The 12,382-nt window shown below is 46.9% G+C and overlaps 1 protein-coding gene across 5 annotated transcripts; it reads right to left on the bottom strand.

The window, feature by feature from the left end:
* Positions 1 to 1,510: 1,510 nt before the first annotated feature.
* Positions 1,511 to 8,996, bottom strand: ZBTB18 (zinc finger and BTB domain containing 18). Of its 5 annotated transcripts, none has more exons than XM_075146563.1 (3): positions 8,782 to 8,996; positions 7,217 to 7,300; positions 1,511 to 5,137 (listed from the first exon to the last, which is right to left on the bottom strand). In XM_075146563.1, the coding sequence occupies exons 2-3, from the start codon at positions 7,227 to 7,229 to the stop codon at positions 3,555 to 3,557; spliced, it is 1,596 nt and encodes a 531-aa protein (XP_075002664.1). In that variant the 5' UTR covers positions 7,230 to 7,300; positions 8,782 to 8,996; the 3' UTR covers positions 1,511 to 3,554. The 5 variants fall into 5 exon arrangements, with proteins under 5 accessions (XP_075002664.1, XP_075002665.1, XP_075002667.1 ...); XM_075146567.1 differs by lacking the exon at positions 8,782 to 8,996 and having other exon boundaries at positions 4,090 to 4,337; positions 4,450 to 5,137; positions 7,217 to 8,017; XM_075146564.1 differs by lacking the exon at positions 7,217 to 7,300.
* Positions 8,997 to 12,382: the final 3,386 nt, after the last annotated feature.

Raw genomic sequence — 12,382 nt, 5'->3', positions numbered from 1 at the left:
TTATGGAGAGAAGCAACACGCAGGAGTATGTTTCATCTTTTCATTGAAGAAACACTTTGATAGCCACACGCAAGCGTGTGCTGCACATGTATAGACCATCTAGATAAAACCCGAAAGTATAAAGGATATTTTGAATTATTTTGTTGTTAATGGCTAAGTGATGTTTTCCGTTACCCTTCTGAAGAAGGGCTCCTTCTAAGTCTAGTTTTATTTGGGAATCTACAATCCCTGAAAATCTTAATGTTGGAGAACAAATGGTGAATCTGCCTAGAGCCACATCCAAAGCTCATCAGCTGCACGGATTTCAGAACTGCAATATTAGCCGTTTTTCAGTCTTGATGACACTTTAAACCGTCTTAACTACACATAATATTCTATCATATGAAAGCCTACAGAAAAGGTCTGCTGCTAGAAAAAGAGAAATCTATGCGGCTGAAGACGCTAACATTGACAAAAGGAAGCGTTTTCAAAATATCTGTAATAACTCAAGCCACCCCCCCCCCCCCCCAACAAATTTCATTGTTGAAATTGTTATAAAGAATAAAACAGTGAAAAAGATTGTTTTGGCTAAGTACAAATTCCCGTAGATGTAGGAAGATGAGCAGAATAGCGTTAGGCACTGAGATTCACTTGGTCAAGGCACAGCTTCAGTTGTACCTAGGCAGATGACAAATGTAATGAAATGTTTAAATTAAGATTTTTTTTTCCTCCCTTCAAATTGGTCCTGCTGTCTCTGTTCCAGACTTCTAATTTAGCTCTGCTTTCGTACTCCCATTGGGCTCTGCAGTGCTGGTCTCCTTCCTAGGATGGAGTGGCCTCAGACAAGAATTCTGGGTATATCCTGCAACAGGCACCTAAACCAGGTCTTTTTCAAAGGTTTCGCTAAGCTTCATTTCATTTTTTTTGAAGAAACGTTTAGTCCATAAGAGAAATCCGCAAACAGACTTAGGATTATTTTAATTTTCCTCTGTAGTCCAGACAGTTTTGATGTATTACCGGTATTTTGGACATTTTGACTGCCTAGTGTAAGGCTGACGGCCAGTCAGTACCCGGCCAGTGCTTCAGATTAAGTTGTTGCCTTCTGCTCCAATATTCTGATAGAGACTGAACACAAAGGAATGAGCCCGAGAGAGCTCCTTGGGGTGAAATTAAGCCCAGAAAAGGAATTGTGTGTCTGCATAGATTTTTGCATGGAAGCAAAATTTCTGGAATTTAATAGATTGCCTCTGCAAAAGTCTTTGGGGAAGAAAAAAATAATAATAAAAAAATCCTTCCACAGAATGATCGAGAGCTACACACACAGAAATGCTTTCAAAACACAAGCATTTAATTTTTTTTAAATGTTAAGTGAGATGTAAATATGTACGTTAGCAACAAAGTGCTCAAAAGCATACTGAAAACATATTCCATACACAGTTAGCAATAGAAGTCTGTACAAAAGTAATAAAGTTACACATTATAAAAAATACTCCGTAACTATAATTTAAAAGAGGGAAAAAAGACAAGGGAATTGATTTCTCAGTTCATATAATTTATTGCAGTTAGCACACAGTTTAAAAATTCACCAACACACCAATAGTACAAAACTAAACAGCATTATAAGTTATTCCCCCCTCAGGAAAATAAAACATACTATGATTGTCAAAGCTAGATGTCAGTCTAAGTTTTAGAACAAAAGAAGAATGTGAAACTAAGGAAAGGAAAAAAGCAATCACTCACGAGGACCACAAAAAAATCCAAGAGAAAGTCCATTTTCCTCAGACACTGATTGTCTTCTCTAACTTAAGAAAAGAATGTAGTTTTAAAACCTAGAAACTATTCAAGTAACTAAAGATAACGCTCCAAGGCCATTTTCACAGCTTTTTTTTTTTGTTTTAAATGCCATTACAGCCAAATTAACACACATTTGACCAAATATTTCCAAAACAGTCCAGCAATACACAATGGAGTTTTCCATTCAGTATCTTAAGCACAAAAATAGGCTATGTTTACAGTAGTTAAGGCGATCAAATTTTAAACAAAAGCAGAGAAAAAAAAAAAGGGAAAAAAAAAAAGGAAAAAACAGCAAACGTTTTCCATGCTACTCCCATAGACCTTATTTGTAAGTGCAAGACAGGAAAACAAACACTGTGCAAAATGCTTTTGACCTGCGTGTTGGTCATTAAAACCACACGTCAGGCTGCAGTCTCTGCTGCTTGGATACACATAGTCCTTCCCCTGCCCTCCCCCGGCCCCCCTGTCACTCAGGCCTTCCCAGGCCTTTCAGCCCGGGGCTTTTTCTTTTTTTTTTTTCAGTCCACAGCCTCTTTTCAACGGGGGGGAAAAAAAAGAACGACCTATTGTGGTGGAGTGGTGCAGCAGGAATCCTACAAATGCTCATCTGGGGAAATGGACGCACCTCAGTTGGAGCTGGCGTGGGGTCTGTGCAATTAGAAGGGGTCTGGGGTTAGTAAATGCACACCGCACATGCAAATCTCGAAGCCTGGTTGTAAACATTCATTTTTTTTTTTTTCCTTGTTAACGTAGCTAAATCGGCGACTCGTAGCTTAAGTTCTTCTCAACTTAAAGACAGTGGGAAAGTAAATTTAAATTAGGTAAAATAAAAACAGTGCATTTCTCTTCTTCGTAACACCGGCATTTTCAACGGTGTCGGTTTTTTTTCCTAAGGAAATTAAATAATTTTCAACTCACTCGTTAAAGTTATACAATGCAAACAAAGACAAAAATATACTGAAAATCATGCATTTCTGTAGCGTTAATATTTACTTTTCAAGACTCAACTAAGAGCATCAACACAACCTGCCAAGTTCTTTGATACCTCCCCCCGGCCCATGTAATCAATTACAGTATACAATAACAGTAATTCACATTTTTTAAACACACAGTTCATCACTGCTGAAGCTGCAATATCCTTTTTCATCCCAAGCAAACCTTCACGTAAGACAGAGTCCCAGTGATCCCAGTGTACTCTCAGGGTTTTTGTTTTATGCTTTTGTGTTGTTTTTTTTTTTTTTTCCAGTGGGAACTGTCAGAAATCCAGAAGTTGCCATAATAAGTTTTAAGTCAACCGCTTGTTTAAAAATAGATAATCCAGCATTTCAGAAATTTTCCATTTGGGTCTAAAAGCATTCAGGTTTCCAACAGCTAGAAAGGACTCATGCAATTATAGAAATGTAAAGGAACTGACAAAATTGGGAGAGGATTTCTACATTCAGATTTTAAGAGGAAAAAGATCGAGAGCTTAAAAGAACGCAGTGTTTTGGGGAGAATAAAGCCACGTCCAAATTTTTTGAATTGGAGACTCCTTAGAAGTAAAGTATCCGCTGGCTTCTATTCCGAAAAGGGGGAAAAATACGCTCCGTAATTTGTTACTTTGTCGGATTACCTCTACAGTTCATTTTTATCGGAGTGCTAAATTGGTGAAATATTCATGCTGCCTTAAAGTGCAAAAACAAGCTAATAGCCAAACTTTCAGTTCAAGGAAACAAGATTGCTTTTAGACTGTACCACAACTATATAGATTTATATATATATTATTTATATATATAAAAATTTTATTTCCAAAGTTCTTGTGAGCTATCTTCTAAGGTCCAGTCTCTGACAGTAGGTAAGCTCAGTGCTTCGCTTTTGACAGACAATGAGTTCACCAACTCACAGTGAAACTTCCGAATGTGTCTGTAAAGGTCTCCGGACTGCGTGAACCTGCGTTCACACCACTTACAAGCATGAGGCTTCTCCCGCGTGTGAACCACTGCGTGGCGGCTCAGGTTGTGGGAGTACTGGAAGCTCTTCCCACACTGGGTGCAAGTGTAGGGCTTTTCACCTGAATGAGTCCTCTCATGACGTTTCAAGGTGTACATGCAAGAAAAAGTCTTACCACACAGCGAGCAGGTCGGGACATTGACATCGGTAGCAGGCTTGCTGCGGATCCCGTCCTGCTCTCGAAAGTGCGTGCTTAAATGGATCTGCAGGATGTGGGGGCTAGGAAAGACCTTGTTGCAGAGAGGACACATGAAAATTTGGCCAGCGGGGCTAAGTATGTTTGACACGTAAGGGAGCAAGCTGCTGTCCATGTTTCCTTCCACCTGGACTCTCTCGTTCTCGGGAGTTATCATTTCATCATCGCTTGCCTTGTCCTCTCTATCTAGCTCCCTCAAGACCGAATCTTCCCTCATCGGAGCCAGGTGGGCCGGCTCGTACTGTACCCTGTTATTAGTGCTCACACTTTCTTTCACAGTGCTATGTTCCATATCATAGTCATTAGTGCCAACATCACTCTCATCACAGGAAGCCTCTTTCTCCACCTTCACCTGAACCAGGCTGCTTCTAAGCATGTCCTGCGAAGAGAAATAAGAACTGTTCAAATTTTCAACTCCTGAAAGGCTGGACTTGACAGACAGGTCCAGCACGCAGTCAACATCTGCTGAATCCCTCACGGAGGTGACAGACCTCTGGGACAAAGACTCTGTTGAGCTGCAGGGGCTGGCTACTGTTTTTCCAGCTGCTGCTGCGTGCGGCTCTGCCTCTCCGCCAGTCTGGGGAATGCCTGCTGAGTCTGAGGGCAATCTCATCCACATGTTCCCAGGCTCAGCCGCCAAGTCCCTTTTGCTAGGCAGGATGTTCAATTTTTCATCTTCTCCGTCGTCTTCATCGCTGGGCAAGTCTCCTGGCATGTGGCTGCTGCCGTCGGAGAGGCTCTCCACTTTGTCTGAACAACTTGAGGCGTCTTCCTCCTTTTTTGTACTGTCTGCCTCCGTGGTTGCTTTCTCTTTCAGCTTCTTTTTGCAGACTTTGACAATGTCATACATGTGGAGATAACTGGCAGCTGCTAGCACGTCTTCAATGGGCAAGTCTTTGAACTGGAGCTTTCCTTCGTACATGAATTCAAGCAGGAGAGCGAAAGCTGGGGCTGTAACAATGTCGCTGTTCAGATGAACAATGTCCCTTTTGTCCAGCTGGTCCTTGTAAAAGAGGTGGAAATACATGCTGCATGAAGCCAGTACAGCTCTGTGCGCTCGGAACTGGGCATCTCCTACCAGAACAGTGCAATCACAAAGAAAACCCTGATGTCTCTGCTCACTCAGACACTGTAGCAAATGTCTACTGTGGTCAGGAAACTCCATACTGTCTTCATAACCTACAAGCAATGAGATTTTTAAAAATTAAATGTAGGTCAGAATCACAGAACTTACAAATCCAAATTATTCCACACTAAACCCCTCGTATTTATATTGCCAGAATTCTGGTACTGACACCATGCAAAGATTATTTAACACGCACGTACGATGGCAACTCTCTTCCCGATCAACCACTGAAGTTACGATTTCCTTTCAGTGGTAAATAAGCCGTTCTAATAAGTGCATAGGTACATCTGTAATCTTTTTTAAAGTATCACTGCTGTTCATAAAATCTGTTCAACAGTTTTTTTTTTTAGGGAACTTCCTCCAGATTGCGTCCCTAGGAGGGCAGACCCAAAAAAAAAAATTTTTTTCGCTGAGTTTGAGAGATCACAGAAGGGGAAGGAAAAAAAGAAAAATCAGATCATCAACCTTCTTTTTAAAGTCAAATTGTAGTAAGAGGAGAGGTTTGCACGCGAAGAAATGCTAATATACCCAAATCTGAAGGTCTAACATTAATAAAGTATAAAAATTATTTACAGGTGTCAATTTATATCCACAGCAAAATCAAGGTTTTTAAAAATTTAGTTCATGTGCTTTTCTTCTTGTAGGAAGTACAGTTTCAGGTTTTAAACCTTCTCCATACTATACAATAGAACATGAACATTTTTGCCAACATGCAGAATTTACAAAAGAAAACTAACAACCAAAATGCCAACGAGCACCGCTTCCCCTATGCAGAAGAACAGAAATTTCCCTCCCCTCCCACACCAGCCAGAGTTTGCAGTACCAAACTTAAAAAAAAAAAAAGTCATTCAACGTGAGCGTGTGTGCATGTGTGCATATTTAAAATCAGTATCCCGAGTACTGTTCTTACCCAAGTATTTTTCTATTCACCTTCCTTGATGATAAAGAAAAAATAAACTCCAAAGAAGTAGAGAAGTCAAAACTCTAATAGAAAGTAAAATATCTTAAAAACCTGTCTTAATCTATTCTTCTGTGATTGATAGCAATGTTCTCCCAAACCATCTAAGCAGATCGTGGCTCTCTAGGCTGGCAGATATTCTTGAAAAATCCTCATCCCCTCGCAAACCACGGTGTACTAAAACTCACGACACAACCCCTACTATATTCTGTAAAATACCATTGCTAGAGTAAAGCACGAAGATTTACAATACAATCACTTTAAGTGCCCCACAGCCAACATCAATCCTAATCCTTAAGAGGTCTAAAAATAAAGATTGGAGGGCAGCTCACAAGGTAGCTGTGATCAAATTAGGAGGCTGAAAGGACAGAGAGGGACGAAGAAGGAAGCTTATAAACATCTGATCCAGCTGACTGTGGCCATATGGCAGCTGCTGCCCAGATAAAGAGATTAAGAATAGAGGAGTGCGATTACAGCTGTCTGGCCAATTCAGGCAGCTCAAATCTACAAGTTCTAAATTAGTCGCAAATACAAAAACTCCTTCAAATAATTATTGTTATGCTGAAATAAAAGATTTCAAATGCTACATGCAAGAAAGAAAAGAGGAAACCAGTCAAGCCATTCTCCCGGGTACAAAAGTTTTTAAACACATAACTGATTTCTATCTTTCAGAAGCACTACAGCTGTATGCTACTACGGTTCTGAGCTGCTGGATATTTAACCGTGAAGTTTAATGAAAGACTTCCCCACAAACACATTTTAGCCAGAACGGTCCTTTTTTAAAAAAGCACACTTTTGTCTATTTCACTAAAACCCCCGTAAAGTCATTTGAAAGATGCAATACAAGAACATAAAGCAGAAATCTCTTTAGGCTCGCCACTAAATCCATTGCAGTTTTGGTCTCAGAAATGAAGAATGAACTTGCTCTCTCCTTCTTCCAAACCAAGACATTCTCACAATATACATTAAAGTTAATGCTAACAATGTGCCCAAGAACTGATACTCTCCAACTGCAGCCCAAGCCTTTTGACTAAGTCCACTTATCTATTTAATACTCAATTTCATATATTACCTCTAAACTTGGTTAGAAAAGTAATGTGATTTTTTTTCTGAAATTCAATAAACAACACACCAAAACAGAAATATGCTGTATCTAATCTATTGCTACTCCTACCTTTAGTACACATAAACCTGATTAAGTCCTTTCCTCTGAGTCTTGCTGGCTCCAGGTCTGTTAGATCGGTGGAAAAAAAGCAGACTAGGAGAGACAGATGCAAAGTGGAGATGATGTTAGAGAGGAATGAGATACCTTCTCCACACACAGATCTGCACACACTAACTCCCTGTCTGTGTGTTAGAATAAAAGGCTGAGGGATGGCAGGCTGTCAGCTGCTCTGACATCATGTTCAGATGGAAATGCTACCTCCAGCTGTGCTCCTTTTAATGCCATATGCTACTCCTCTACACTCCTGCCACCAGCTTTTTCTTAGGAGAACTTTTCTCTTCTGTTAGTATAAACAAAATACTTCAAAGTCTCTTTTTTTCAAACTTTCTAACAGGGAGGGAAAAAAAAAAAAAAGAAAATCCTAAACATATGGGGCTCTACTGTATTTGCAGCATAGCAACACTTCTGCCTGAAGTTGGAGGACCGCTTTATATACTGACAGCATACCCCAGCCACGGGGTTACCCGAGAAATCCATACCGATTCGGTTTTACTGAGCCCAGAGGTTCAGTTAAAAGAAGAAATTAACCGAACCTATTTACTCAACTCACAGCTCCCCGCTTCGCCGTCGGTCCTTTCAGTTTCAACGTTTAGACAGCCTAAGGGACACCGAGCACTCCCACTCCAGCTCGTTTACAGGAGCGAGGCAGTCACCCTGGCCGGGGCACTCTCTCAAGCCTCCAGCTTTACTCACAAACCGCTTTTTCCCTGCGGGGGCTCAGGCTGTCATTTATTTGACTGCTGTGGCACCGGCCGCCGGCCCCAGCCCCGCTGGCTCCGCAGCCCCGCAGGCTCCCGCCGCCCCGCTCCCCCCCGCCAGCCGCTCGGCAGGGAGGGGAGCGGGGGTCGGCGCGGCCGGCCGCCGTGCCCCTCGTCCCGCCGGCGGAATCGGCCCTGCCGGCCTCCCCCCGGCCCCCGGCGCCTCCGGCGACACTCGCGCCTATAAAGCGGGCTGTTCACCTGCCCGCTGCCGGGCGGGGGACGAGCCCGCTGCTCGCCGCCCCCCGGGCCGGGCCGTGAGGGGAGGCGCGGCGCCGCGGGCCGGCGGCGCGCAGCAAGTTCCCGGCGGGCCCGGCACCCCCATCCCCGCCGGGCGGCGGCAACTTTTCGGCGGGGCTGCCACCCCCCGCCCCGACACCCCGGGCCGGGGCCGGCCGCCCCCCACCGCGCGGGGGCCTGCTCCCGCCGGGCAGCGCCGCCTGGGGCCGGGGCCGGGGCCGGGCCGCCCCGCGGGGAAGGAAGCAGCTGCCCGGCGCGCAGGAAAAGCCGCCCCCGGGTCACGGCGGCAACAAAAGAAAAGTAACCGGGAGCGGCGCCGGGGCGGCCGGTCCCGCCGCCCGGGGAGGGCTGCCCCCGCCCCCCGCCTCTCCGCCCGGCTGCGCCCACCCCCCGCCGGACCCGCCGCCAACTCCGCCCGCCCCGCGGGGCCGCAGCGGCCCCGGCCCCGGCCCCGGCCCGGCCCCGGCCCCGGCCCCGGCCCAGCGGGTGTGTGGGGATGGGGGCAGCGGGACTCACACTCCGCGACGGCCCGAAGTCCCCACGCTCCCGCCGCCGCCCGCCGGCTCCTCTTCGCTCACTTGCCGCTCCGGGATCGCCTCTCACCCCCCTCCCGCCCTCCCCCCGCCCGCCCCCCGCGCCCGCTGGCCGCCGCCCCCCCGGCCTCCCCCCTGCCGGCAGCTGAGGAGCGAGCGGGGCAGCCGGCGGAGCGAAGCGGGCCCCGCGCTCAGCGGCTCCCCATGGCACCGACGGCCGGAGACGGCGCGGAGCCCGGGGCCGGGCGGCCGGGCGCGGGGGAGGGGCGGGGGCCGGGAGGGCGGGGGCGCCGGGCGCACGCAGCACGGGCGCACGCACGGCGGCGGCGGCGGCGGCGGCGGCGGCACAGCCGGGCCCGGGCTGCGGCAGACAGATGTTCGCCCCCTCCCCGCTCCCCACTTCGGACTCCGCTCCCTGACTGACAGCCCGGCCCGCCCGCGCCGCCGCTGCCGCCAATCGGCGCGGCGCCCCGCCGATGAGTGACGGGCCGCGGCGGGCGCTGAGTGGAGGAGGGCGGCCCGGGAAGGCCGGCGGCGCCGCCAATCGCGGCGCGCGGCGAGGCAGAGGGCGTGACCCGGCGAGGAGCCGAGGCGGAAGGGGGCGGGGCCCCGCCGAGCCCGAGGAGGGGGCGGGGCCGCGGGTGGGGCGAGCGTGGAGGGGGCGGGGTAGGGGCGGAGCTTTGCCCCTGAGGGCGCGCGCGGGCCGCGGCCTCGCGCCGGTTGCCGGGGCGGGGGCGTGGCGCGGTGCATGGCGGGACGGCGGAGGGGTGAGGGGGCGGTGGCAGGTGCGGCCGAGGCCGAGGCCGAGGCCGGGGTCGGTGGGCCCGGGGCGTCGGTGGGCCCGGGCGCTGTTGGCGTGTCCCTGCACGCTTGTCTGGCCACGCAGGCGTAGGGCCACCTGTGCCGGGCTAGGCCATAGGCGATGGGTTGGCGTGTCAGTGTGCCCAGCCTGGCCGGGGAGGCCATGGCTGCCGGCGTGCCTGCCCTGAGACAACAGCCCAGCCCCGTCCTCCCTCGCTTCGCAAGGAGTTTGCCCACAGTCGCCACCAGCCCGGTGCAGGCTGCCCGCCACCTGGGCGTTACTCACCGTGCTACCTCGGGGCCGCTCAGTGATGTAAATTACTGAGGCTGCGCCGCCGTTAGGAGCCAAGACATTATTAGCGTACAATTGCTGCGTTACTATCTTGAGCCCATCACCTGCCCCTACTAAGAAGAACAAGCGATCGACTCTGATAAGGACACTTTTCGCAAAATTTACTGAGGGATCCATATCTAAGAGAAACACAAGTTGCTGATGCCTGATTACTTTGCAGAAGTTGATGACAGAAACATCTGGATTTACAGATAAACCACGAGGATGCTGATGGATGCTGCTGCTGCAAGACCTACAAAAATATAGCTGCTTTGCTGTACCACATTTATGATTGGATAGTAAGAAATATGCATTAGTAGGTAATTAAGTGATTCACATCATACCCTCGTGTAAAACCCCTAAAGAAAAATCCCTGGGGTGTGCCCAGTTTGGCTGGGGCACCTCATGCGCATGAATAAATATTTACTTTTGTAAATCCGTAGTTTGTGTCCTAGCCTCTCTCCTCGGTTGGCACAGGCCAGTTGTGAATTTGTAAGGAGAGTGTGATGGCAGTATGCTTTGGCTCCTCTCTCTTTGAATGGATTGCCCTGCCCTGGGCTAGAGTTTCCACCTCTAGCGTTGTGTTTTGGTTTGTAATCTTTGTGCTTCCTGCCGCGGCAGGGCAGGTTACGAGGAGCAGTGCCAGCAGGTGGTTGTCATTTGGGGTGCGCATGTGCCCAGGCCTGCCCGCTCCTGGGCAGCGGTGGGAAGGATGGTGCCTGAAGGGAAAAGGAGCTCTCCAGGCCTCACGGGGGTGCACAGGCAGATTGAGGTCAGCAGCTTTGGAGAATACCACGGCTTAATGGTGGGTTAGGACAGGGCAGTGGAGACCAGGTTTGAAGAGCTAAGGTCTTCCTTAGGAAAAGACTAATCCAAGGAGTTGGGTATTTCCCCATCTCCCCTTCAGCTTCAGGTAAAGAGTTACACAGAAGTATTTGAAGAAAACAAGGCTCACCAACAGAGACCCAGAGTTTAAAGAAAAATAACTCAGTTATGTATTAGTAACCAAAATTGATTGAGTCGATACAAGAGCTGAAGGCACGTACTTAGTCTCCTCCAGTAATACGAAACCGTTATAAAGAAACATACTGAATTCTAGCTGTGCCTAATGTATTTGACAGCACTGCTATGTATATCACGTAACAGCTAGCATCTAGGTGTCCATATGCTTCAAGCATTACATACGTGTATATAAAAAAATATAAAATTTATCTATGTACAAAAGAAGACACTTTTGTCTCTATCCTTTGGTGAACTGGTTGCTCGCGTGGACCTGGTGTGGGATTTTTTAATTACTAACCTCATAGTGTCTCAGTCCATCTTAGATGCTGTTACAAGTCCATATGTAAGGGTTTTTTGTTTTTTTTTCCATTGGCATCCTGTTCCATATTCCATTATACCTGGAACTCGATGGGGTTTTGTCCTTGTCTTCAAGACACAGCAGCTAAGATGCTGACTCTTCATGTTTCCTGATTGTCTCCTCAGTGCTAATAATCACTTCATCTGAGAAAAATCAGTACTCTATTCCCTGCTGCCTGTCATTTCTTGAACATCTTTCCTATAACTACTAAGCTGCTTTTTCTTTCAATTGCAAAAATAAATGTTGAAAGTATTTTAATAGGAAACACTGTTGAAAATAGTTCTAAAGTGTTTTTTTTTTAATCTGAAATATACAAATACCTTATGCAGTTATATATATTTGAACTGTCAGTGAATGTGCCTGAAATGATTACATTAACTGTGTTGTCCTAGATCTGTAAACTGCATCCTGCCTCGTGCTTCCTAGTATAAGCCATCTCACCAGCTGCTCAGGGTCGGTTAGTAAGACTTCAGTTTATGAATACTTACTTTTACAAGTGCAGCTTTACTGAGGGAGGCAGTTTAGTCACTCTCATGATACAAAACTCTGGGAAAAGCGAGGCTGCTTGATACGAAAAAATTCAAGGAATTTATTTGCTAAAGAGGACATTTAGCAAAGGGACTTTCTCAGGTCCTTATAGACTTTTACAGGACCTGGAATTTAAAACTAATCTTAAAATAATATTTCATGGGGCATTACTGTTTATACATTCTGTTCACTTATTCTTTCCTCTTCATGCACATGAACTACCTCCTTACGTTTTAAGATGTACTGAGAAAAATCTTACTGCCCCTCACCTAGTATTTACAGTGCTGACCCCTGATTAAATCAGGTTGTATTTTCTTTTCCATTCTATCATTTGAGTATATGACCTTGGGCAGATCACTTTGTCCTTTTTGCCTCTTCAGACTGGTTTGCCCTCGGGGCTACAGGTTATTTCTTACTACAGTTATATTTAAGAGAATGATCTGCAATTACCATTTATACAGCTATTATAATAAACCAATTTTTTACTATTTCTAAATAGGAGATGGAGTGAAACAAACAACGTGAGTGTAGGTAACACTTTAAGATTAAAAATCTTTTTGGCAG

Source organism: Calonectris borealis, chromosome 3, assembly GCF_964195595.1.
Source record: "Calonectris borealis chromosome 3, bCalBor7.hap1.2, whole genome shotgun sequence".
NCBI lineage: Eukaryota > Metazoa > Chordata > Aves > Procellariiformes > Procellariidae > Calonectris > Calonectris borealis.
This window is presented reverse-complemented; position numbering and strand designations above follow the sequence as displayed.